This window comes from Gopherus evgoodei, chromosome 10, assembly GCF_007399415.2.
Source record: "Gopherus evgoodei ecotype Sinaloan lineage chromosome 10, rGopEvg1_v1.p, whole genome shotgun sequence".
Lineage (NCBI taxonomy): Eukaryota > Metazoa > Chordata > Testudines > Testudinidae > Gopherus > Gopherus evgoodei.
The window spans coordinates 8,297,796-8,324,042 of NC_044331.1; the positions used below are offsets into that span (position 1 = coordinate 8,297,796).

General features: G+C 44.3%; 1 protein-coding gene across 1 annotated transcript in view; it reads right to left on the reverse strand.

The window, feature by feature from the left end:
- ALDH1A3 (aldehyde dehydrogenase 1 family member A3) overlaps window positions 1–26,247 on the reverse strand; it is a 49,663-nt gene that overhangs the window by 20,925 nt on the left and 2,491 nt on the right. The window contains exons 2-7 of the mRNA XM_030578738.1: window positions 23,951–24,055; window positions 15,816–15,956; window positions 10,446–10,575; window positions 8,671–8,732; window positions 4,693–4,821; window positions 1,877–1,990 (exon numbers count right to left, since the gene is read on the reverse strand). Coding sequence (XP_030434598.1) covers window positions 1,877–1,990; window positions 4,693–4,821; window positions 8,671–8,732; window positions 10,446–10,575; window positions 15,816–15,956; window positions 23,951–24,055 — 681 coding nt within the window. The remainder of the gene's footprint in view (window positions 1–1,876; window positions 1,991–4,692; window positions 4,822–8,670; window positions 8,733–10,445; window positions 10,576–15,815; window positions 15,957–23,950; window positions 24,056–26,247) is intronic.

Sequence of the window (26,247 nt, forward strand, 5' to 3'; positions counted from 1 at the left end):
CCTCTCACTGACTTGGATGGAGCCAGGATTTCAGCCCTTAAGAAAGAGGCTATTCAATGCATTTTCTTGTGATGACAGATTGTTTTTTTTGTTTTTTTTTTTTTATAAAAAGTGGATACATAATAGGCCAGACTATTTGTTACAAAAACAAGAAAGTTTATAGGATTTTAGAACAGGGAGCGCCTGATTTTGATGATAGAAATAATTATCTTTGTAAGCTAAGAATAATCTATGTATTTTACATATTTTGTCTAATTATACAGAGAATCAAATAAAGGTCAATACCCAACACGAGCATGCTGCTGATCCCATTCATATTTATACTACAATCTTCACAAGGAACAAGGATGCTCCATGCAGAATCCCCTATGGGATAACCAATGGGAATGCACATATGTATGATCAGCCACTAGATGGTGCTGTTAAAAACACACAACATTTGGCCTTCAGCATGTCTTTGAACCTTTAAAATGACACACCTCTGGTGTTGGAGAAGGCAGCTCAGGGTAATTTATCATAATTATGCAAATTATAAAAAGCATGCGGTGAATGTCAAAATGGAAGAGTTGGAAGAATGCTCAAGTAGGAGGTAAATACTCAAAGGAAAATGAAAAAACACAAAAACAAACACCACAAGTCCAACACTTGGCCTGGTTGAATAGCCAACACATGTAGATCCTTGGCATAAGCACCTTCCTTTATTGGATGCTGCCCTTTGTCATGCAGGGGATGAGGATATACACATGCTGCATACTCATTGCTATAGCTTTTCTTGCAATATTACTACAGGGGCAAAGTTGCTAAGCAACTAGTGAAAAAACTGTTCAAATTTGTAGGCAAATTTTGATTCAGCAGCACTCACGCACTTGTGTGTTCTCTTTCGGCCTGCCATTAGCGCGCTCAGGCTTCAATAGCAAATATCTAGCTCAAAGCCTCACCGAAAGTGAAATTCAGTATACAAGTTGGTTGTCAGTTATTTGCTCAGTACTAACAGACAACAAAAAGAGCAAGACAGACCAGCACAACCCTTCCCCCACACGGCTAACCCCAAGCGACCACTTGGAGAGGTCATTTTCCCTGATCAAAGCAGGTGTACATCTCTATCTTGCACATACAGCCCCAAAAGGATTCTTATTGTTGTCATATTTTAATTGTATGTATCTAAATTTAAAGGGAGGGGAAAACACTGGGTTGAAGGTGTTTGTACTATACCATTTTTACTATTAGAGGGCCAACTCTTAGTCCCTTTCAGAACAAATTTTGTCATTGACTTGGACTCCAATGGGATCAGGATTTGGCCCAAAATGGATAAAGCACTGGGTTTTATTTTTGTAGAAGACTCAATAACTAGTGTGTGATTAAAACACCAGCAGAATTGTTTAATATGGAATATAACATTGTTTTATAGTTATGCAATCTTGTTGGCCAATGCTGATGTCCAACTGATGAATGCCAGGTTATTTCAGATAATGTGATTTTTAAATCATTATGATGCTAATGACCGCTCCAGCAGATCACCTTGTCTATAGACTAGGCACTATTCGTGATGGACCTTCAGAATTTTGGCAAGAATAAGGTTAAAAAAAAAAAAAAAGTAGAGATTTTCAAAAGCATTAAATGTTGGCCTAACTGCTTCGACAGAAGTCAGTGGTCATTGACTACAGTGGGAGCAGCGTTAGAACACGGCCCAAAACTTCTGAAAAATTCCACCATACAGATTTTTTTTGTCCCTCAAGCGCTGAGTATCACTAAAATTACAAGGGTCTGAGCTTCCCCAGACAGAACTTCTACCAGAGAAATACCGCTCCTTGCAAAGAGCAGTGTCCAGTAATTCAGTAAGGCTAAAGGCAAGATTAAGCAGAAAGTGATCACCTACCTCTGTTGATCCAGTGAAAGCTATTTTGTCAATGTTCTGATGGGCGGAAATGGCTGCCCCAGCTGTGGGGCCATATCCTGGCACAATGTTTACCACACCGGGAGGAAAGCCCACCTGAAAATGAAGTTAGAGATTAGACTATAGAAATAGGGCAATAAGAACCATTCAGATTTCATCCCAGCACTCCAATTTGCTTGAACTAAAAACCAGGATATGCTCCTATATGAAGGATTTACCATCACTCAATGGAAATTTCAATAGTGTTTTCTATCTGAGCATCTCAAAGAACTTTCTAAACATTAATCAGCTGAGTCTCTCAATGCCCCAGCAAGTTAACCAACCCCCCCATCCCCGATCCTGCAAACGCTTTACATACGTGCACGACTTTTCTCACATAAGTGGCCACACTGAAACCAGAATCAGGGCCCGAATGTTCATCAAACCCCAAGGTATGCTTAGTACTTTTTAAGAATGAGTCATGCAGCACACAAAGCTTTGAAATCAAAAGCAAATGGACAATTTACCAGATTCATGACCTTTTCCAGCACTCAGGTTCCAGAGGGGTAGCCGTGTTAGTCTGTATCAGCAAAAACAACGAGAAGTCCTTGTGGCACCTTAGAGACTAACACATTTATTTGGGCATAAGCTTGCGTGGGCTACGAAAGCTTATGCCCAAATAAATGTCTTAATCTCTAAAGTACCACAAGGACTCTGTTGTTTTTCCCAGCACTGTGCTGCTTGTTACCTACTGGATTGGACATGATGAAAAGAAGAGACAATTAAGTGCCTGGAATCACCAGGAGAATTATTGGAGGATTTGAATTTCGCAGCTCTGCTGTTATAACAAAAAAATCTTCTGGCCAAATTTAGCCTTCAGCCACAGCTATACAACCCTAGTCAGTGGATGACTAAAGGCAAAATTTGGCCCTTTAAAGTTTGTTTTGAGCAGAAGATCCTGAGGTTGCCTCTTGTGGTTCTTCAGAGGGCAGGAGGATTAAGATACCAGTAAGACACCACTAGATGATGTGTTTATTTTCACTAGCTCCAAGAGAGCAGATGGTAAGAGACTTACACCAGTTTTCACCACATTTATAATGTATTAACCTATGGCAGCCATTTTGTGTGTTCTGGCACAATGACAATAGGCAAAACTTTGGTAAAATTCTAGTGAAATGCAAGCCAAAGTCTTGGCCCAGCTGATCTGTTTATTGCTCTCTGAAACGTGGGCTGCTACGAAGAGGTGTATTTCTAGGCTGGTTAGTCTCCATTTCTGACTGGGAAGTGCAGGCACACAACCTGCTTGCCTAGTATCCCATGAGTTGATCGTTATTCAGCTCCCTTCATTTCCTGTGGGCACTTCTAGTACACACATTCATGAGGCTAATAAGAGCCTGCACCTGCACTAATAGAGTTATTTGTGTAACTTGCATGAGATTCTTTTTAATGCATCCGATACAGGGGGAAAAAAAAGGAACATGGTTTGGTTATAAATTGCCTTGGAAAATTCTACTCTCTTCTGGGTCAGGTTTTAGGGGTTTGATGGTTGTCTAGTTTGCCTGTTCCAGCTTGGGAAAGGGGAGGGAAGAGACAAAGGGTGTTCAACGCTTTGCTGCTCATTCTGCTGGGAACATTGGTTTAAACTCCTGGGCATTTGCTAAACTATTTAAAAAAAAATTAAAGCGAGCAAGAGATGTGTGTGGCCATATAAGCATTGTCTTTGGGACTGCCTATGGCAACAATTCAGCAAAGCACATAAGAACACATATAACTTTAGATCTGTGTTTAAGTGACACTGACTTTAATAGGACAACTGACTTGTTTAGGCCAGGATGGGCAAAATTGAGGCCCATGTGAGTAAAGGCTGCAGGACTGAGCCATCAAGAGGCATGGATGGATGAGTTGGTGGCTTCCACTGGGGGCGGGAGTGGGGGAAACATATTCATCCTTGGCTTAACTGCATTGATGTCAGTGGGCTTGCACCAGGGGTGAAGTCAACTCCCTGGTTTAGGAAGATTTAGGCCATACATCTGAAATGTATTTCCCTGGGAGGGTCTTGGGTCCTGATCTTTCAACCAAGAACTGTGGGAGCACATGGCTGCACCTGCATTGTTTTCCATGCAGGATTAGGGCCCTGGGTCATAACCCCTATGCTCGGTATGGGGACTAGATCTTTGTTCTCTGTTAAGCACCAGGCACACTTTCGTAAGTCAGTTGTAATACAACGGTCACGATGATGTAATGCAATTTCTGTGCAGGAAGCAGCTGCAGGATCCGGTCCTATATTCTAAGGGCCAAATTCTGCCACCTGTACTACTGCCAAGTAGTATCCTGCTTTGTGATCAGTCCCACAACTTATGGGACAATTCCGCTAACATGAATAAGGGGGGCAGAATTTAGCTCCAAATAGTCTCACTAAACGTATTAGAAAAAAAACAGAAAAAAAAAAAAAACAGAAAAAAAAAAAAGACATACCTAGTGATGTAGGCACTATCTCAGCAAGATACGCGCCCACCACATGCCCAATTTTAAGTATGTGTCTAGCCTGATCCCATTGAAGTTACTGGGACTACTTGCATGTTTAACACTGGACACTTGCACAAGTACCTTGGTGAATTAGGGCATTCATTCACAGAGATCAAGAGATAAAAGTTTGAAAGAAAAAGAGAAGGTTGTTTCTAGGTCTGGTATTGAACAGAGCTGGCAGCAACATCTTTGGGAGCTGACAGTGGCTACAGCTGCCTTTTGAACTGGACCCACTGCCTATGAGAAACAATAACCTGGATAAACTCCTTGAATGTGCTGCTAAGATTTCTTACCTCCTTGACTAAGGAACCAATGTAGAGGGAAGTGAGGGGTGTCTGCTCAGCTGGTTTAATAACCAGTGTGTTCCCGCAGCACAGTGCTGGTGCCATCTTCCAAACAAGCATGAGCAATGGAAAGTTCCACTGAAAGAGAGTAAAAAGTTGATCATATTAGCGCCAGTCAGCTCCCTGTTGACCTCTGTGCAGCATTCCCCTTTGCTTTCAGAGAAAATAAAACGACTAAGGAGATATTCACCATTACAAAGGACTCATGACAGTGTATGCACCTGCGTGGGTTACATAGGTATCGCCTTTGGAAAAAAAAAATTTAGAGTACAAATTGCATCAGGCATGAATGACAGGTTCTCTTACTCAGACAACTATGGGAGAAGTTTTACTGAGCTGGAGATTGGTGAAGCACACAGAGACTTTATGAGCTGTAGTTAGGACAGACAAATAGAACTGAAGTAGAAAAATCAATCTACATGTGTATAAGTACTATAGTTTCCTGCATTGTACATACTTGCAGCCTTTATGTTGTGCATAGTCACAGCCTATGGAGGCCGTGAGAAGTGAAGCTGGAAAGAAATGTAACTGGAGAAATTCATAAGTGGAGATGCCATTCTGGGCTCCCACCTACTTTGTCACTCCGATGTCCCAACTAAAAAACAAGGTGTAAATCCAACTTATTTTATATCTCAGGCCTCCTTCCCCTGCACAGCCACACACCACAGGACCATAATTGACTGAATACTGGCCCCATGTCCATGGATGGCTATCCAGGAAACCACAACTGGAGTTCCAATTTGCTGACATAGTTATTTGCAGCAATACATTTCCCAATCTTCCCAGTACGTTAATGAGGGTAACCTCATGGCTTACACATTAAACATCTCCAAATAATTCCACTGGGTTTGTTCTTTTGTGGTTAGTTTATTACAAAGCACTTAATTTTATAACCCTAGATAAATTAGCACAAGAATAAGTACTTAATCGCTTACTCTTAGGCCTCAACTGGAGCACTGTGTCCAGTTCTGGGCCCAACATTTCAGGAAAGATGTGGACAAATTGAAGAAAGTCCAGAGAAGAGCAACAAAAATGATTAAAGGTCTAGAAAATATGACCTATGAGGGGAGACTGAAAAAAACTGGGTTTGTTTAGTCTGGACAAGAGAGGGTACATGAGAACAGTTGTGAAGTACATAAAAGGTTGTTGCAAGGAAGAGGGAGAAAAATAGTTGTTCTTAACCCCTGAGGACAGGATAAGAAGCAATGGGCTTAACTTGCAGCAAGGGCGGTTTAGGTTGGATATTAGGAAGAACTTCCTAACTGTCAGAGTGGTTAAGCACTAGAATAAATTGCCTAGGGAGGTTGTGGAGTCTCGATCATTGGAGATTTTTAAAAGCAGATTGGACAAACACCTGTCAGGGAAGGTCCAAAGAATTCTTACTCCTGCCATGAGTGGAGGGGACTGGACTAGATGACTTTGAGGTCCCTTCCAGTCCTATGATTCTATAACTGTTAGGCCTCTGCTAACTACCAGTACGTCCCTCAGCCCGCACCACTTCCAGCAGCTCCCATTGGCCTGGAGCAGTGAACCGCGGCCAGTGGGAGCCGCGATCGGCTGGACATGCAGACGTGGCACATAAATAAACCAGACCAGCCTGCCAGGGGCTTTCCCTACACAAGCGGCATCCCAAGTTTGGGAAACACTGATCTACAGGAGACTCTCCTATTCCATCTCCCAATCCCTCTGCAGTCACCTCTCTCAGGCAAACACAAACAGCCCATTCAACCCCGAGACTTAGGTCAGAAGTCAGTCACGAGGGACCCAGTCCTGTTCCTACTGAAGTTAGTTGCAAAATCTTCCACTGACATTAATGCAAACTGGATCAGGCTCAAAGTCTTCAGTGTCCCACCAAAAACACCAAGTTGTTTTAGTCTGGTTCACCCTCCACAACACTGGCCCGAGATCTTCCTCTGACCTTCCCCAACAGACTCCCACAGGAAAGTAGCTCACATACTGCTCTTTACCTCTAACACAGATGTTCAAAGCACTTGACAATCATTGCGGCTCCTCTACAGCTGTAAAGTCGGGCTGCCTATTTAAATAAAGCAAATACCCATTCAGGAGCGGCGCCAGGGTTTCTGGCGCCCTAGGTGGAATTCAGCGGGCGGCATTTTGTGCACTCCCCACGGGGTGCGCAAGAGTTTCCGGTTCCGCTCCCGTCGCGCCACCGAAGAAGGACCCTCCGCCGAAATGCCGCAGGTGACAGCGGCAGCCGTTGAGCTGCTCGATTGCCTGCTGTTGTTTTCCGTGGCATGTCAGCAGAAGGTCCTTCTTCGGTGGTGCGGAAGCGGAACCGGAAGCTCCCATGGGGCGCACACAAAATGCTGCCCCCCGAATCCTGGCACCCTAGGCGACCGCCTAGGGTCACCTAATGGAAGCGCCAGCCCTGTACCTATTGCTGAAGAACTGACAAATTCCAAGTACTAGCCAGAGTTTCTCAGCATCAGAAATAAACCCACTAGGAAAAGGAAAAATGGTATTGATCAGCTATAAAACAAAACAATGGGAACAAGGAAACAAACTAATAAATGACGATTTAAAAACTAAACAAACCACAATGCCTCAGAGCCAGTCAACAACCATAACTGTCAGGACAACTAACTTGCAGCCACTCAATAAGAAAAGGATCAAGAGGTAAGAACAGCAGATGATCATGGACGGGTCACTGGTGACTCTTATGTAAGTGCCATATGAGAGACTGACATTTGATCTTGAGACCCAGCCTTCTATGCCAAAGAGCCGTTCAGAATGCCATAGGTTAATTCCTTCTGATGAGTCAAGAAACATCAACAGGCTCCAAAAGGAATGCCCTCCAGTTCAACCTCCTCATCTAGGAGGGTGTGATGGGGCACACTTGTCCCGCACTGGTACTGCAAGGGTTAACTCCACTCTCTGGACCAAGGAGGCCACACCCCCGCGGCCCTGCTGGGCATGCTCCAGCTGGAGATTAGGTATAAAAGGGAGCAGCTCAGCTCATTCAGAGCTGACCACCAAAGAAAGAGGATACATGCTGCAAGCTCCAGCCCAGGAACCGCAGAAGCCCCAGACAGCGGAAGCCAGGGATGCTTAGACTCTGGAGGTTGCCCAGTGAGTGGTGGAGTTGTTGGGAGCTGTACTGATTGAGGAGTCCAGAGACCGTGGTAACGCTGGGACCACAAAATCAGGAACCAGGTAGGAAGTAGCTCAAGGAGACTAGTTCTGTTGCCAAGTGGAGTCAGTGTATTTCGGACAGATTCCCCACTAACCGGCATACTTGCCACTGACAGGGCCCTGAGCTGGGACCTGGTGAAGCGGGGAGAGCCTGGGACCCCCCCCCTACCAGGTTGTCACCCACCCTGGGGTGGTGGCCCACTCCCCTGACAGGCCACTAGGTCACGTAGCCCCATGGAAAGGGCAGTTATACTGACTCTGGCCATTAGGCCCCACGTCCCCAAGAGAGGGGGACCTTGCTGATGATGGCCACTAGGCCACACAGTCCTGAGTGAGGGTGGCTCTGACTCTTGCCACTAGGCCATACCACCTTGCTGAGCCAGGTGGTCAAACGGGTTCTGATGACCACTAGGTGATATACCCAGTTGAACTGGGAAGCCATAGTGACTTGAGCCATTGGGTCCCACAGCCCTGTGAGAAGGGGCCATCACCCTGACTCTGGCCATTGGGCCACACAACCTTGAGAGCGCACACAACCATATTGACTTACCATTTGTCCCACACAACCCCAAGACAACAGGTGGTCATAAGGACATGACCGCGGGGAAGTAATTATCCTGCCCCAAGAGGGGGTGAGGCAAACTTGCCCTGCAACAGAGGACAATGGCTGCAATGCTGGGGTGGGAGGGAATGCATATATATTTTTGTAAATAGAGGGGACCCTCAGGGTAGGAGCACCTCTTGGCTAAAAACATTAGACAATCTTATACTTACCGGCGTTATAGCTCCACAGACCCCCATCGGTTCATGCATGGTGAAACAGACAACATTTTCATCTGCAAAACAAAAACATATAAGGGATCAAAGCTAATATTGTGACATACCTGCATGTACTGCCCTTGTGGGGGGTTGAATAGTGGAAACAATATAAAATGAGTCTATAAACAACAGACCAGTGAGGCAGAATGAATATAAACTAGTTAACTAGGTGAAGCTAATCTGAGAAGATTGTGGAATCACCCATTCTATCCCCTACACAGGCGGGGTGCTCTTCAAAAGGGTGAAAATTATCTGATAGGAAACATCTATCCCAGAATAATTCCAATCTTCTGCTATATACAGAGAGCCAAGTGCTGCTCTAATTCAGACTGGTATAACCCTTCGAAATCCACGGACTTTCACCACATCAGTTCCACTGGGTCAGTTCCTCTCTTACACTTGCTACTGCTGCTCAGACACGTTCAGTTGGTGTAATTCTTCATTTCAGTGAAGAATAAAAGAAAGTGAATTATCAACACTTATGATTTTTAGTTGGGGTGGGGGGGGGGAGAGAAACAGGTTTATTTCCCAGAGAAAAATTTAAATAAAGTTTTGCGACAAATTGCCACAAGAAACATTTAAACAACAACAAAATTTCAATTTGATTCAAAAAAATAAAGTTTTGTTTTGATTCAATTAGAATCAAACATTTTGTTTCTGATAATAGAAACAAAAAATATTTTAGTGTTAATTTCCTGCCAGAAGCTTTAATAAAACCATTTGCCCATTAGATATTTTGCTTTCTATGAAGCACCATTTTGGGGGGCCTCTAGTTATTATGCACTTCAGAAGTGATCTCAAACAAGACAGAGCCAGTCGCCATAGGAAGCAGATCTGCAAATTAAAGCTTGGGTGACAGAAATCTCTGATTTGCCACAGGCTTGGACTCTGCTACCCTTAAATCAGTGCTGACTGGTGGAGGGCGGGGTGGGGGTGGACAAGTGCCGTCCTTCGCAGCTTCCAGAAGGAGCCGCTCTTTAACCTTTGTCTGTGGTGCTCTTTCCTTCATGGATGACCACCAGCTATCACTAGGCCTGCTGACTTTCAATTAGCTGTTCACTCACTTCATGCAAACCCCTTGTTATCTTAAGTAAACCACCTGTCATTTCTCAAGGTCACACCTGTGCTTACATACGAGCGGATAGATTCTTCCCTCGGTTACTCACACTAAATCCACTGGCGTGGGTGTAATGAAGCACGGAATTGTGCACAACTCCTGGCAGAGGAGTTTTAAAAAAAAATGCTGCAAGTGTTCAGAAATCAATTAAATACCCCTACAAACTAGAGCTTGACCAAACCCCCAGGAACTGAATGTCTGCCACGTATTTTGATTACCGACAGATCTGAGCTAGCAGGTCTGGCCTCTCTCCAATAAACCCAATTTAACTAACAACAAAGAAGGTACTCAAAAATATCCTTTGAACTTTGATTTCCAATGCAGTCTCACCAACAGTGAAATCTTTAGTTTCAGTGAAACTGGATGCACAATAACCAGGGATAGAATTCTCGTAAGTCTATAGGGCGGTTCCAAAACTCTCAGGGAGATACATAATCTTCTGTTAAACTCTATGGCTTGTCCATAAGGGATAAGGCATAAAGTAATTTGGGGGAGTGGAAGGGAGGAATGATTTTTTCAGAAGGAAAACTCCCTAAACTGGTTCTGTCTCAGTGTACTTGGTATCACAGACTAAAGGAGCTTTTAAATGTGAACGTGGAATGGTTCAACTTACCCACTGGGATAGTTCTGCCTTGGACTTTATCAGCCCACCCAGCATAATATCTAAGTGTCTTTATACAGCCTTCCAAGTCAATGAAGAAGGCATGAAGAAAAGGTTTCCCTGTGTCCATTGTTTCCAAGGTCTGAAACAACAAATCACATGCATGGTTATATACGGCTTAATATTTATGGGGGGGGTGTTGTTTTTAAAGATTCTAGACAAAAAAATTCTTCTGCAATCTACAAGGTTTATATTTCTCCCACCCCACACAATGGAGAGGGGTGCTCCCTTCCCCCCTCCCCCTCCTACTGTGGATGATGATGGGATGGATTGCACCCTCAGCAAGTTTGCAGATGACACCCAGCTAGGGGGAGAGGTAGATATGCTGGAGGGTAGGCATAGGATACAGAATGACCTAGACAAAATGGAGGATTGGGCCAAAAGAAAATCTGATGAAGTTCAACAAGGAGAAGTGCAACATCCTGCACTTAGGATGGAAGAATTCCATGTACCGCTTACAGGCTGGGGACCAACTTGCTAAGCAGCAGTTCTTCAGAAAAAGACCTGGTGAACGAGTGAACGAGAAGCTGGATATGAGTCAACAGTGCGGCCTTGTTGCCAAGAAGGCCAACGGAATATTGGGCTGCATTAGTAGGTGCATTGTCAGCAGATCGAGGTAAGTGATTATTCCCCTCTATTCTGCACTGGTGAGGCCACATCTGGGAGTACTGGGTCCAGTTTTGGGCCCCCCTACAGAAAGGATGTGGACAAATTGGAGAGCATCCAGCGAAGGGCAATGAAAGTGATTAGGGAGCTGGGGCACATGGCTCATGAGGAGAGGCTGAGGGAACTGAGCTTATTTAGTCTGCAGAAGGGAAGAGTGGGGGGGGAGGGGATTTGACAGTAGCCTTCAACTACCTGAAGGGGGGTTCCAAAGAGGATGGAGCTCGGCTGTTCTCAGTGGTGGCAGATGATAGACCAAGGAGCAATGGTCTCATGTTGCAGTGGGGGAGGTCTAGGTTGGATATTAGGAAAAAAACAAACAAACAATTTCATTACGAGGGTGGTGAAGCACTGGAATTGGTTACCTACGGAGGTGGTGGAATCTCCATCCTTAAAAGGTTTTTAAGACCCGGCTTGACAAAGCCCTGGCTGGGATGATTTTATTGGGGTTTGTCCTGTTTTGAGCAGGGGGTTGGACTAGATGACCTCCTGAGGTCTCTTCTAACCCTAATCTTCTAGGATACTCTGATAGAAAAAGCCTTCTTTGTTCACTGGATGATTGAAAACACATTTGGAGATCACGTGCCTTCAGTAAAGTAACCTCTTTGGGCCCAAATGTGCTCTCACACTGATGCAAACCAGGGATATCTCCAATGAGGTCAATGAAGTTATAGCTTGGACCAGTTTTATACCAGCATGTCAGAATCTGACTCTTCCTTTCTTTGCAGTTCCAAGTTCCAGCAGCCCGGTTCCTCTCCTCTTGTCATGCAAGCTGGACAAGAACCAGCATAAAGGAGGCACTACTCCTTGGTTGAATTAAATGTGTGAACAAAGATGAAGTTGTACAATGCCATCCTTCAGAACCTTTGAGGTCCAAACAGGATCTGAATAGAGTTCCTCCTTCACAGGGAGTAGTAGTCTTATCCAGCTGGAGCAGTGCTTGCTAAAAATTATTGTACACGCAGTGCCCCAATTTCTAAAAATAAAACAGACAAAGTGGTCATCAGAGTGACTGAAAGAGCCACTGAGCTTCAAACTGAGCTTCCTGGTTTGTTTATGGCTCAAGAAGGTTCTCTTAATTTTCTATTTTTGACACAAATTTAAACTTAGCGAGCAGTGTTTCGATCACACAGCCTTTTGCAGGCTATATCTGCCCATGAAGATGGGCAGAAACATTTATGTTTCCAGTAGTGTTGGAACTAAGCCACATGGATGAAGACCTGGATTTTTCCTAAATCCAGGGATGTTCAGAACTGGGGTTTTGGTGGTGCTCATTCTTGAGATTTGAGTCAACCATGAAGATGGGTCAGTGAGGTTGCCCCAGGAAAAGCCTCAACTCACCGCAGCAAGTTGTTACATCCTTAACTTTAAGCCTACGATTAAGCCCATCCCTATTCACTGCAGAACTTGGGACTTAAGCACGTGCTTAAGTCCCAATGACCACAATGAGACTTAAGCATGTTCTGAAGTGCAGTGCTAGGTAGGGGTAGCTTTCAGCCTGTGCTTAAAGCTAAGCATAAGCTCAAGCATCGTTTTGAATCAGGGCCAATATGAACACATAATTTGGCCTGAGTACAGATACAAGCCCTCCTGGAGTTCAGGGATGTCAGATATGTTTTTAATTTAGCCCCACATCCAAGTTAGAGAAGAGTCCCACAGAAATCAATGGAAGTCTCTGACTTTATCAGGTTGTGGAGCAGGTCGTCATTCCCTTGGACCGACCATGAGGCTTCATTCTTCAAGTCCGACCATGAGGTTTCATTCTTCAAGACCAAGACATTGTTACAAAATGATATTTTCCCTTTTTGGTGTAAACAAGAGTGTGTCCAAATTCATACAGCATCACATCCTATTTGAAGTTTCATTTTGCAAGCAGCATGTTCATGAAAAGTGTGCCCAATGATACATTTAAGTCCTGAACTAAAAGCGGCAGGAAGCGCTTGCTTTTCCCCACCCCTGCCGTTTACTCTTGGGGCGGGGTGGGAGGGGAAGTAACTTGCAAACTGACAAGAATTGGATGTGCACCCTTCTTTGCTCCTCTAATGTACAGAAAAGGTCAAGAGATTTCTGTGCATGTCTTTACACCATCTAACCTGGAAGTCTCCATGACAGCATCACAAGAGCGAAGACTGAAAAAAGTGGAGAAGGAAAATTTTAACAGTTTAAAAAGAACTGTTTGTATTAACACCCATTTAATACCAATGGCCAGTCAACGTTTTGGAGACAATCTTGTTAAAGCTTGTTCAGTTAAGTGTGAGAGCTAACAGACATCCTCTAAAATCCTGTCAAATCCTTTGGCAAAAGAAGACAACCAGACAGGACATTCCTGATATTGAAGGTTAAAAGCAAGCAGAAAAAATTTGTCCATCGGAAAGAAAGAGGCACAAGGCCAACTTCAACAACTTTTTTTGTTACTGAGATCAAATACTCTTATTTCTGGGAAAATTTGAGCCAGAACTTTGTGGCTTAGGCCCATAGTTATTTTGCTTTTTTAAAAAAAGATGACAAATGTCCAAATGAACTAGTGTTTCTGCTCCTGGTCCCAGCTTGCGCATATCACACAGCCATCACAAGTCTAGCATCACTCACCTCTCTGTCTGGCAGAGGCACTAGGAGCACATCAGGACCGAACTGCATGGACCAAGCTCCCCGGGGGAACCAGATTAGGAAGAGAAAGGAGTTGCAATACACAATGCAGGTGCATTGGTTCTGTGAGCAGTCAAGTCACAGTGGAATAATTTTTATGATGAGCCAGAGGCACAGATGGATGTTTTGTGCACAGGGCTGGTTCCAGCTTTTTTGCCACTTCACGCAGCAAAGCCAAAAAAGAGCCATGACTGGCGGCACTTCGGAAGCAGCTCTACCACGCACAGCTTCATTCTTCAGCGGCGGGTCTTTCCCTCCGAGAGCAAGTGAGGGATTCTCCGCCAAAGACTCTGACAGGTCGCCCCTTTCCACTGGCTGCCCCAAGCGCACCTGCTTCCTTTGCTGGTGCCTGGAGCCGGCCCTGTTTGTGAATAGCTCATAATCTTCACACACATCTTTCTGCCGTTTATTTCAATTGCTATAAGGAAGTTAAATCCTTTAGACATTCCATTTGATGTGGCTTACTGCAAATCAGTCGTGTTGTTTTATTGTTGCCATTGTCACTTGTCTCTTTTAATGTTCTGAGAAGTAGAACACCCAAGTCAGGGATGGCACAGACCTATTTAGGTCATTCTTTGCTAGTGCAAGATTGTTCCCAACTCTGTATCTTTGTTATTCTCTTCAGATGTTTCTTTCATTGAATTCCGCACAGACATGATTCCTTATTTAACATAGTGATTATAGAACCTTTTAGCCTTAACCCCCACTCTGTTTAAAACTAGCCGGCAAAGACAACCGGCTATTTGATCATTTTGTTCTAAGACTTAATTTATTTAAAAATATTTATTTAATACCATAGGTAAGAACGTTAAATAAATAAATACCAATATCCTTACTTGAAGTTAACAAGAGTAACTCAAAGCTAACACACGACATGGACATCTCCAATGCATGCCCTAAACTCTCTTAAATCAGAGTTGAATTCACCCCAGCACCAATGCAATTAGCCAAGGATGAATATGACCACTCATGGGTGCCACCACCTCCCATGAATCCACTCTGTGGATGCAGGCCCTGATGGCCCCATCCTGCAGCCTTTACTCACGTCGGCCTCAGTTTTGCCCAGCCTAGTCTAAAACAAGTCAGTTGCCCTGTTGAAGTCAATGTCACTTAAGCACCTGTCTAAAGTTATGTGCTTTGCCGAATTGCACTAGACTGCTGAACAATCGCCTCAGAGGCATTCCCGAAGACAATGCTTATGTGGCTCCACTGCTCAATCTCTTTTTAAAAAAGAAAAAAAAATTGTTTAGCAAATAACACCTAGTAGTTTAAATCAGAGTTCCTTGCAGAGTGAGTATAAGCAGCATTAAGTGTTGAGCATCCTTTGTCCTCCTACCCCCCAAGCTGGAACGGGCAAGCTAGACACCCATCAACTGTATTTCACCAAGTGTACAAGACCAGACAGGGTAGGGGAGGGTAAACAAACCAGCCCAGTGGCAAAAAGAAAGGAGTTAAGAAGGTGAGGCTTTGCCGCGGTCGTTCCCTGACGACTCAAGCTCATTGACTTGGAAAAAAGTTTCCTAGCCTCCCATTGCGTGGGACATGGAGATCAAACAGGGGAGGAGAGGCAGTTTTTCCAAGTCAGCAGTCAGACAGGGGCTTTACCCTCTCATGGTGTGTGGGCATGGGGGGGAAGGGAGCGCAAAGCACTATTCAGGTTTGAAGAGGGAAGTAGGCTTCACCTGCAAAGCTAAGGTCTAGGGTGACCTCATCCAAAGCACTGAAAAGAATGCTGGATTTGGAATTTTTCCCTTTAATGAGGCAGAGATGCCCTTAAACAGCTCTCTCAAAATCAGTGACTTTAATAATAATATTAAAGTCCCTCTATCCAAATGTTACTAAACCAAGCTGGGAGCTCGGGAAATGAAAGCCTCCCTGCAGATGGGATTCCCCTTTCAAATAAACTAAACACAAGCTACAACCAGCCCCAGATCTCCAGGGCAGCCAGAGGGACAGAATTAGTCAGTCAGTCAATTCTAGTTTATTATCACTCCCCCAACATGTTTCACTTACCGCCAAAATGACTCTGTCTCGCTCGATGAGATCAGCTAGTTTGTGGAGGAGCCTTCCTCTGCTTAAGGCATCCATTTGTCTCCATAGAGATCCTCTCTGGAATGCTGCTTTCGCTGCCTCTACTGCCTTATCTACGTCGGGCTAAAGCAACCAAAACACACACAATATTCAGGTTAGAGAGACAAAATTGCATAGTGCTATGAACAGCTAGCAGGCAGGTTGGTTCCTATGCTGTGTCTTGCAGAGCCTGCCTACTGTAATATTGAATCATCTGCTAAGAGTCTCCTGTTTTGCCGCTGAACATAGGTCAGATCTTGCAAGATTCCAAGCGGTTTCAGACTCTAGTAGGATTTGACCTTGCCGGATAGGAACCTAAATTCAAATTTTGCAGAGTTAAGATCTTTAAGGGTGAGTCGTGAAGTTTATGGAATTAGACCAGGCTTCGCTGACAGGATTAAAAATATATATACATTTTATACATATTTTCAAGTTCCTATATTTTCTTCTCTAAATACTTCGTTGGCAAGAGTGAAAAATATGCCCAGTCTGGCTCCTAGTGGACAACAGGCAAGACTTTCATTGACCTCAGCGGCAGCAGGACTGGGCCTGGTGCATTCACAAGCCAAATCTGGATGGATCAATATTTTTAAAACAAAGATGTGGGAAAGAAGATATATTCAGAGTATGGATATTATGATGACTTTAGCCCAGGGAATAGTTACAGCTCACAGACCCCACTAGACAATCCCAATTTTCCTTGTAAATCCATAATCAAACGTGTCAATAACAGTTTTAATTCACAAAATTCACTTAGATCCTAGACAGCGTTTTCAGAAGAACCAAGTGCCCCCCTTTATGGAGGGCTGTTAGTGTTTTTGGCTCAATGCTTTGGCCCTAACGCTCAGTTGATGTAAATCAGCATAGCTCCACTGAAGTCAATTTCCAGCTGGGGATAGGGGCCCATGACGATTGATATGTTTTTTGTTGTAACATTGGCTGCTACATTTACTCACACAAGACATTGCTGTGGATTACTCACATGAGTGAAGTGTCCCTACCTACACCTTATGCATTTAATCTGGTCAAGATATGCCCCAGCAATTTTCCCCTCTAAATGTACACTGATACTTTTCAGCCAGGGTGAAATCCGGGCCTGACTGAAGACAATGAGAGTTATGCTGATGACTTCAGTGGAGCCAGGATTTCACCCCAAGTATCCATAAAACATCCAAAGACAAGCAGCAGTGTAAGGAATTCCACCCTGTGCAACATCGTCTAGAATACATCGTGTCTTTTTCTCCAGGATTAATCTAACTCTGTGAAACTACAGAATCCTCTAGTATGGGAGACCACAACAAGATAGACCTATCCCTGCACAGATTTAATGCCAGACAAACAAGAAATGACACCTTTACTAAGGACAGACACTTTCAAGGGAGGAGTGGGTCACTAAAGAGTGCTACAGAAAAACACAACCAGTGATTAATTACACCGGAAGGTTTATACACAAAGCAAAGCAACAACAAACCACTCACAGCCAAATCCCATGGTTATTTAAGGTCCTTGGGCAAGGTGCTTCCCATATGCCCTCCACCCCAACCTCAGGGTAGTTCTGCAAACATTTTCCCCGCCCCCACTGCCCAATCCTCTTGTCCATTCACAGCCATTCTTGGTCCTGTTGTATTAAATGAACAAAAACATTCAAAATAAAAACAGGAATACTTGTGGCACCTTAGAGGCTAACAAACTGATGTGAGCATAAGCTTTCGTGGGCTACAGCCCACTTAAACGGATGAATGTAGTAGAAAATACATTAGGAAGATTCTCTCACACACACACACACACACACACACACACACACACACACACACTAAAGTTCTTCAGTCCTACCACATGTCCATCCATTTAACCCTTCACTCCCAGGCCTCTTTCGCCTGTAGTATCACCTCAAGTTTCTCTGCTGGAGCCTACTTGTTCCCAACAGCCTCTGATCTCCCTGGGCATCCTCCTCTCTGTGGCATCCTGCTGCTGGCTGTTACAGGGGAATCAGAGTTCAGATGTACCTCCTTAGTAACTAGGGTGGGTCGGTCCCATGCCTCTAGCTCTGAAAAGGCAAGCCACCCTGTTACAGGCACACCTGTTTCCAGGTCTGCAAAGGGTTACATGGTATTTTGATCAGTCTATAAGCAGTTGAAAACAGAACCCTACCCTTGTCAGAAGGGCATTGGCTATGCTACTGTCTGTTAGGAAGCTAGTGCACTTGGGCACCCAGTTACCTTAGTCATCCCAGGCTATTTTTATCTCCACTATTATGGCAGATGTCTGCGAGATGAAGTGTATGTGGGAGCGGGGGGTGTCAGAGTGAATGCACACTGTAACTGGGTGGATGCATTAAACAGACAGTAGCAGGGCTCTGGAGTTACCAGCTATCTAGAGTTACCCTGAATTCACACAGGCAACATACAGAGCACAATTTGACCTAATCAGTTTAATCTGAAACAATTCATTTGGCACCTGCTAATCAGAGCAGAAACCACAGTCAAGCCTCCCCACTTTTAAGTCATCCCCAATTTCATGCTGAAATTAGGATTTACAAGCCACGCCTGAAAGAAATATTTTAAATTGTAAATCAGGCAGGACACAAAACATAATGAAGGTGTCAGGTTTAAACACATTCCCTTTAAAAAGTGTTGTTTATCATCGCGATATGGAAGACAGTTGGCACAGGTGAGGCACGAGGCAGTGCTCTGGCTAGGTTGTGGGAAATGAAGTTACCAGGATTGCCCCTAGCTCTGCGAGTGCACACATGGGAGGGCAGGCATGCAGCACAAAGAGCCTTCCCACCAGCCTTGCACAGCAATGGACAGGCTTGTGATCACAGGGCCCATGCACATCTGAGGCTTCATCCAACTCCTACTGACATCAATGGGAATATTTCCATTTGCTTCAATGGGAGTTGAGTCAAACTCCAGGTGTGCATGGAACTGGGAGCTTTACTGGGATATCAATCACGGCTGGTTTGTTCACTCACCCAGCGCTCCTAGTCACACTATCTGTGGCATGATGCTCCATGAGCTAACACTGGAGTAGTGCTTAAAGTCACAAATCTAGACCCAAGTATGTATTTGCCTCATCCAGCAGAAAGGCACCAATGCACAAAATGGGAGAGACGGGGGCTAATTCAGTACAGAACCCTAGCTGCTTTCACACTGCACTCCCAAGTAGGAGAGACAAGCTAATTGATATGCAATATATTACTGAACATTCAAACTGTTACTAAAACTGGGTTGTTCCTTTAAAACAGCAAACATCCCTTCTGAATAGCATGACTACCTCTCCACAGAGGATGGCTGAGACTCAGGAGCGGAGTATTTTAAGGCTAGTCCTGCCCTGGTTAGTGTAGGAAGAAAGAACAGAGATGCTGCCTGGTACAGCCTCTGCAAAAGGAGTCCTGCAAGCCAAAGCAGAAGTCGTCTAGGTGGTGGGATGGCCATTAGTGCTTCTCTGAGTGGGAGCAGCATGTGTCCCTCCCTACTGTTGGGTACTGATTGCCACATACTTGCTAGCCAGCTGCAAGGCTAGATGTGCTCCCTAATCTGCAGACCACATCCTCTTGGGCTCCTGAGATCCTGTTTATTTCCTTTCATGGGACCATGGTTGGGGAAAGGCCCCCTTCCTGCATTAAACTACCCATATGCTAGCATCACAAAAGAAGTGACTTCGCCCTCATCAGCTTTGCAATTTTCCACTGAGATCATCATCATTACTAACAATCCAGCCCTTTCCAGAAGTCACGCTAGGAGCAATCTTACAGAACACAGCATTACTGCGGACCACGACTGTTCTCCAAAACTGGACATGTGGGCGACTCTGTGGTTAGTTATGTTCATTCCTACTCATTGCACTCCCAGATACCATACATGGTTTGGTGTTTTGTATAGTCATTATGTATGCAAGCCGAAGAACTTCCCCAAAATACCTCAGTGGAAACTCAGCCACCCCTCACATTAAGTGTCTGAGTTCAAACCAGCAAAGACAAGGAATCTCTTAGGTAGGGCTGAAATTCCATTCTTAATCCACTCTGTGATGACTAGGCATAAAAGGGGTCAGAATGGTGCGCTACACTACACAGATGTTGCAATCCGTAGGCACCATGCATGACATAAGGACAGAGTCATAGCTGTCAAGGTGCCAGGGACAAAAGAGGGACACATAAGACCTAACAATTCACAGAGTTTCAGTCTGTGTGGGATTTATTTAGTATTGCACACACAAAAACTACCTCAAGAGTGTTAGGGTTGCAGAATCAAATGCTAAAGGTTAGGAAATGCTAGAATTAAAGTTGCCTGTGAAACCTTAATTCAGCCCCCTTGTGTGTATGCGACTGTGATAGTCTCTAATTACATCACCACAGACTACTTTTTCCACAGGACCCTTATGGCTCTTGTCCCATCTAACCCACTTTCCCCCGTGTCCCCTACTCAAACTCACAAGTCCAGTTCATCACCTCTGCATTTGAGTCAGGCCCCTTCTTCCTCCTCCCTGCCAGGGCGCCAGGAGGTAGAACATTGAGTCCATAAGGAAGACAGTCTCCTGACTACTCGTTCCTGAGCCAGTGCCACAGCAGCCCAGAGGAGCAATGGCAAAGAAAGTCCTGGTCAGCTCCAGGCTCTGTGAGGATAGCACACATGCACTACGGTTAGCAGGTGATGTAGGTGAAGAGAGGGGATAGAGCATGCCCAGTGCAGACGGAATCACCAGGGAATTCTGCAAAGTCTCCACTGAGCATGTGCAAACAAGTGTTTAAAGACTTACCCATCTAAGTCAAATTTGGGCATCTCCACAGGAACCGCAACAGGCACATGCCTGAAACCAAGGTGACCCCACCACCACCTGTCAAATGTCAAGTCCCTGTTTCAAAGCACGGAGGCCCTAGCGCTTTTCAATGAAGCAGCTTGACGAATTTTGTTAACATGTATTCTCCCCTCTAATCTCTCTCTCATAAATGACTGAATCATTTCCCCTGAAACATCCCAAAAAATATCCAGACTGAGGCAGACACTCAGTCAGGGCTGCCGGGGGGGCAAGTGGGGCCACACAGCAGCTTCTGTAGTGACAGAACTCGCAGCCTCCTACAAGAGTTTTGGCCACCACAGCTGCAGAGCTCCTGTTTCCTCAAGCTGCCCCACCGAGAATACCCCAGAGCACAGCTCCACAGCAGTCTTCATTAACGAACCTAAGTCTGCCTGCATGAAACACCCGGAAATCTAGGATGTGAGAATTAAACTGCGGCTGTGTTCATCTCAGGGGGTTCAGTTTGCACAAGACACTTTGGTTCCAGGCCATGTGGATTTGCAACCACTAACCTCCGAGTTGGATTTTTAGGTACTAACAGACCCAAAGCAAAACTCAGGTGAATACACCCAGTTTGGCCTGTTTGGGGCCCTGAACCCAATTTTTTTTAAACTCACTCAGCCCCAACCCCAGCCTTGTCTGCCGCCCCCTTCCCACCCCCCACACACAGCAGAAGTGTCTGCATGTAGGATTTAGGGGGTGCAAGGAGAGACTCTGGGTACAGCTAAACGGCAATAAACACCCCCCCACAGCACTGAGTTTCAGAACCCAAACCCAAGCCTGAGTCAGCCAAACCAAGCCAGACATGGCCAGGCCACAGGTCTTTTACAATGCAGTGTAGACGTACCCAAAATATCGTGCATTTGACCCCCATAGAGAGATTAGCCTGCCCACCAGATAGCCACAGAAACTCGCAGAACTTCCACAGAAGCCATAGAGTTTCTCTCTCAGGAGAGCCCAGAGAAGGAAGTTTTCCAATGACAGTCCCACGAGCTAGAAGTTAAAATCTCTCCCTGGCACCTGGGAGAGAACTGAGTAATGAGAGCTCTCTCTGTAGGCGAGACATGAGGTTGCCTTCTTTGTTTTGCTCAACAGTTCTCTTTAACAGAGGCATGAAAAGCAGGCCTGAAATACCCACCTAACAACTACTTGAGGAGGCACTTAGCTCACATAACTATAGCACGGCCATGGTCTCTGCCTAGTAAAAGTTACCTCAGGATTAGCCTCACCCCAGAGTTTATACAGTAATTATAATTAGACGCAATTATGTCCTATATAAAATTAATCTATATAATTCCATGATATTATCTGGCCACTTTACAATTGCCTCCACTGTTGCATTGTGCATGGACAGTCTGAGTCTTCTGGACATCACGGGCATGAAGACTGCTGCTTATTCCAAGGGGTCCTTCTCCCTGGATGTGGCTGTAATAAGCAGGTTATGAGCCACTACCTAGGCTTGCCCTCTTCTCTAGGGCAGAGTCACAGACCCCACCCCATTGCCAAATATAGCTAGGGTGGCCACCTGCCCAGGTTTTCCCAGGATCATTCCTTTTACTGCAGGTAGCCTGGGAAATCTGGAAAGGTGCTCAGTGTACTGAAACATTTTGGTTTTTTGCACTGCAGAAGTGGCAACCCTGTTATAGCACTATGGTCCATGGGAATGTCATTGGGATGGGTAGAGGCATTCTTTTAATAAAGAACATTTGGCACAACGGTTTTCTTGTCCTAGAGCCAGGGTGTGTAGCTTGACCACAGAGGTGATGATACTCACTGTGCTTAAAACATTCCCCATCCCACTGCTGATAAGGAGGGGACTTCGTTCCACAACATGAGGGTGAGGCCCCACCACTAACAACGGTGACAGGAGAGCCTTCCAGTCATCAGATGGAAAAAGGCAAGTTCTTGGACCTATCCTTCCTCCTACCACATGTCCACAAGGCCCACGTTTATGAGGAGTTGTGGTATGGGTAGAAGGCAGGTCTACTAGTGCCACTAACTCTAGTCAGAGGTTTGTGTGCCCAAGCAGGGCGGGATTACGGTTCTGAGGGGCCTAAGGCTAACAGGAGGGAAGAGCCCAAGTATGAATGACATATTGCAAAAAAAATTATGAAGGCATCAAACATTTCTCCACATAATTTTACATAAATAATATGTAAATGTGTAACAAGTTTATTCTACTCTTTTGACACTCAATTCTTCAAACAGATACTTCTGAGTAAGAGGTAGCACGAGGGATGCTATGCTGTCCTTTGCTTAGGTTTCCTCCCTCCTAGCTAGTGGAGTGCTCATCTGCATGGGGATGAACACTGCAACATTCCCCAATGCCTGCTCAAACTACACCCACGGCTGGCACAAGTTCCTGTAGTAACTGGGTTTTTAGTGTCCGGTCACCAGTGTTAACCAGATACCTGGCAGTGTGTTCCTGCAGCATGGGGAGATGCAGCAGGCTGCCAGCTGAGCGCCTTCCAAGCCACAGGGGGCTGCTACATGAGCAAGCTCATTCTCCCCACACACACACCTGGCCCTGGCTGTGCCCCCTGCCAGACCAGTAGGGCCTAAAAAATAGGAGGGCCTAAGGCTATACCCTTATTAGCTTAATGGTTAACCCGGCCCTGAGCACAAGGCATAGACTATGGAGTTCTTGATACTTCTATCAAATATTGAGCACTCCCGTTCATCCTTTGGTTTGACTGATCACCTGTTAATGGGACTGATGCATATCCGCAGAGAAGGGACCAGAGTCCAAGGTGGTTTGTTTTTAAAAAGTGTCCCTAAGAGGATCTTTAAAAATAAATGTGCATTCCTTCTTTGGTCTCAATCTCTGTCCCCAACCCTGCAAAGGCTTCATTTTACACATGTGAGTAAACCCACTGAAATCACTAAGCCTGCTTATGTGTGTAAAGCTAAGCAGGTGTGTAAAGCATTTGCAAGCTTGGGGCGGGGGGCTGAAATACATCAAAAAAGTGACCAAAAAAGGGGCTGCAATGGGGCAATAGTTGTTTAATCAAATCACTTCTAAACCTTGCAGACAATACGTGGGATCGCACCTAAAAATTCGGTTAAAATCGTTACAGTAATCACTATCCCTAGCAAAGAAGCAACTCTCATGATTCTAGCAGAGTGGGACATAACTGATTCTCTCTAATCCATTTGAACAAGCATAACAAAATGTTTAGCTACCACAGGCTTTAAACCTGCAGCTGGGCCAATCACATTTTGTAGCAAAAACAAAAATGTACCCAGAACGCTTTCCTGATCTGTAGCTCAGAGAAACTTACCTTATCACCTTCCTCTACATCACAGATTTTCTCAGCCGTTGAGGGATTATATGTGGGAAACGTCTTTCCACTCATGGATTCGTGCCATTCGTTGTTAATAAATATCTAACAGGGGTCAAAAAGAAAAAAAATAGCAAACACACATGTACCATCTGGAGGCTCAAGTATCTCTCTCTATGAGCCTGATCCTGGAATGGGTGGAGAACCCACTGAGGCCAAAGGGAGTCAAGAGCATTTAGCACCTTTGCAGGATTAGGCCCTAACGTTAACGGCTGTTTCTGTTGTTAATTGGCAGTTAAACCAAATCAAGGGAAGTACACATACATAAAGATCCAGTGAAGTCAGTTTTGATTGACCAAAGAATGCAGGATCAGGTCTACACAGTGTAATTCATCTAATTTGACTTGTGAAACAGCCAGGGTTTATTTCAAACCCATATCCTTGGGCATGGCAAGCAGACACCAAGAGAAATCTACATATTTCAAGCACTATAGCTCCTTCTGCTGCACAAAGCACGAACATTATAGATGTTGGGTATATGCTGCTAATGTTTCTTATTTTGGGCTACTCACGAGTGATTTCTCCATTAGTATTTACCACCAGTGAATGTGCAGTATGGACCCAATCTTGCCATGCTACCTCACCCAAGGAGTCCTTACTCACAAATGCCCCTAGCACTTTGCCGTCTTTTGTCTCCGTCAATATCAATTGGAAAAGTTTTGTCTATGGCAATTTATTCTTAAATGCAAATTAAAAAAAATAATTATTCTTTCAAAATATGGCCTTTCTATAGCGAGGACAAATAGAGTCCCAATGTTATATAACTAAAAATGCATTCAAATACTTTTTAAATGATTAAAATTTTGATATTTAATATATACTAGTATCTATGCACAGTTCATAATTGATTGATTCAACATGCATTTGCACTATTCTGACCCAGCTTGACACTATCTGATGATGCTTTTATTAATGATTCTTTGTAAATAAAAGGAGTTTAAACACAGTCTTTAGAGAATGAGCCCTGGTTAATCTTTGCAAGCTAGTAAATTATTTTATTTGAAGAAAAAAGTGTTTCACCTTTCCAGTGCAATGTACAAGTCTATTGGCACATCAGCTCATGCTAGAATTCTGTCCCCCAATGAAAAAGAAAAATAAAAAACCCAACCAAACCTGCAGTCTTCGCACACTCAAAACTCCCATTGAATTGGATCCCATGAGTTTCTTTTCCTGCCCATTTCAAAGCATAATTACTCCTTAACATCAGTATCATAATAAATATTTTTCTCTGAATGCTTCTCCAAAGCTGCCTAAGGGCAAACTCGTCGGAAAGTTGATTTTTAGATCTACCTATCCTGGATGATTTTCACTTTTTTTGGCGGGGGGGCGGGCGGGAACAGAGGTGTCATGATTACAAAATTCAGTGTGACAACATCAAAAAGAAAGTTTTGCGCATAGGAAATTTTAAGTAGCCTGGAGCTCACAAATTATAATCCAGCACTTTGGATGCAAACATTTTAAAATGGTAAGAATAAGCAGGTTTATGGAAGACAAAGGCAAATTTGGATCTAAAATGAGGAACATTTCACTGCAAACTTGAGAGATACAGGAAGGGAAGCCCATGAAACAACAATGGAATGTTTACAGCTACTAACGAACGGGGCACCATTTTGCTGCATCTATGTGTTAGCATTAATTATGGATGAGGGAGCTGGAGAAAGGATGAAATCACTCTAGCGAATGGCGGATTCAAGGCGACGGACAGAATCGCCAAGATTTTTTTCAGCTTCATACAACTAAGCTTGAGTCTTCCATAAGAAGTCACTCTGCATGTATTACACGGATCATCACTGCACTCTCTTTCATCTTCATCTCTAGAGATGTTATAGAAAGATCATTTGTGAGCGATCACTGCTTCATAAAAGCATCATGCTGATCAATGCAAGACTTGATCTTGAAACAATTTCCCCAATCCAATAACTAGAAGAACTGAAAAGAAGATTCACACTTTAGAGGGATGACTGCTATTTGGAGACAGCTGCAAACGTCTGGGACAAGTCAATAGAGTTTGCAGAATACCCCCATAGATGTGTATTTATCATCATTCTAAGCTTAATATTGCCCATAATTTTCCTCATCAGATGATGTGTTCTGAGCATCAAATCAGAAGCAGAACTTGTACTCTAACATTTTTCACTTTTGAGACAGTCTATTTGATTGTGTAGACACCTTTAGGGGTCCTATTCTCCACATCCATCTCACACGCAACCGCCAGTGAAGTTAATAAACGTCTGTCC